The sequence below is a fragment of the Fulmarus glacialis genome, unplaced genomic scaffold, assembly GCF_000690835.1.
Source record: "Fulmarus glacialis isolate BGI_N327 unplaced genomic scaffold, ASM69083v1 scaffold25955, whole genome shotgun sequence".
Lineage (NCBI taxonomy): Eukaryota > Metazoa > Chordata > Aves > Procellariiformes > Procellariidae > Fulmarus > Fulmarus glacialis.
Window position 1 is genome coordinate 339 of NW_009215309.1, and position 1,182 is coordinate 1,520.

The window sequence follows — 1,182 nt, forward strand, 5'->3', positions numbered from 1 at the left end:
TGGCTGGACGGACTGGATCGTGCCACCCCCGGGGTACCAGGCGTTTTACTGCCACGGGGACTGCCCCTTCCCTCTGGCTGACCACCTCAACTCCACAAACCACGCCATCGTGCAGACGCTGGTGAACTCCGTGAACTCCAGCATCCCCAAGGCCTGCTGTGTGCCCACGGAGCTGAGCGCCATCTCCATGCTCTACCTGGATGAGTATGACAAGGTGGTCCTGAAAAACTACCAGGAGATGGTGGTGGAGGGGTGCGGGTGCCTCTGCCCCCCTTCCCCGCCGCCCTCTCCTCCCCTTCTCTCTCCCTCCCGTCCCACCCCAGAACTGCTTGCTATAGCTGGACTCTTCTCTAAACTAAACGTTCACCTTGACCTTATTTATGACTTTATGTGCAAATGTTTTTGACAATAATGATCATATATTTTGACAAAATATATTTATAACTACATATTAAAAGAAAAAAATAAAATGAGTCATTATTTTAAAGGTAAACGCATTTTGTGTCTCGCCTCTCAGGGTGCTGCTGAGGCTGTGCTGGCTGGGAGTGCAGCAGGCAATATCTTCTCTCCTTCTCATCTTCTCCCCACCCTCCCCACCCTGCTTTCCCTCCACCCCTTTTCCCCTTAAAGGCTTTGCAAATTTTAGTCTTTCTATTTCTCACCGAGGTACCGTGGATCACCCTGTGCTGGGGCTGCGCCACGTGGGAGATGAGGGTCCCTGGAGATTAAGAGCTGCTTCTCCCGGCCGCTGGGAATAGAGCCGACCTTGCTAACCTGGCCCGAATGTTTGCAAAGCAACCCACCAAAAATGCATTTGAAAAGAAGGTGAAGATTTACCTGAGGGCTTTATGCTAAACCCACTGGGTTTTATACCCTTCGTCCATCTTCAGGATTCCCCAGGTTTTAAAACTATTAACATTTCCCCCCCTCTCCTCCCCTCCCCACTGGAGATCGGCTTCTTTAGGAAGCTTCAAAGGTTTGCACGGGTCCTTTGAAGATCAAATCGCCCCATTACAATGCCAAAAAAAAAAAGATACCTGGAGCGGTTAAATATGTGTTAGCTAATAGCTACCTGTGCTGTGTCCTTTCCAAATTGCTTCCGAGCAGGAAGGTGATCAGAGCCGAGCAGGTACAGTTGGAGGTATCTAGGGCCTGAAACCCCTGACTCAAATGTATTGTCCA

The 1,182-nt window shown here is 50.3% G+C and overlaps 1 protein-coding gene across 1 annotated transcript in view; it reads left to right on the plus strand.

Moving 5' to 3' along the window:
* The window catches only part of LOC104077613 (bone morphogenetic protein 4-like), a gene marked incomplete at its 5' end in the record, with an annotated part of 793 nt that extends 334 nt beyond the window's left edge, over nt 1-459 (plus strand). Inside the window, one exon of the mRNA XM_009578900.1 lies at nt 5-459. Coding sequence (XP_009577195.1) covers nt 5-406 — 402 coding nt within the window. The remainder of the gene's footprint in view (nt 1-4) is intronic.
* Between the last annotated feature and the right edge of the window lie 723 nt (nt 460-1,182).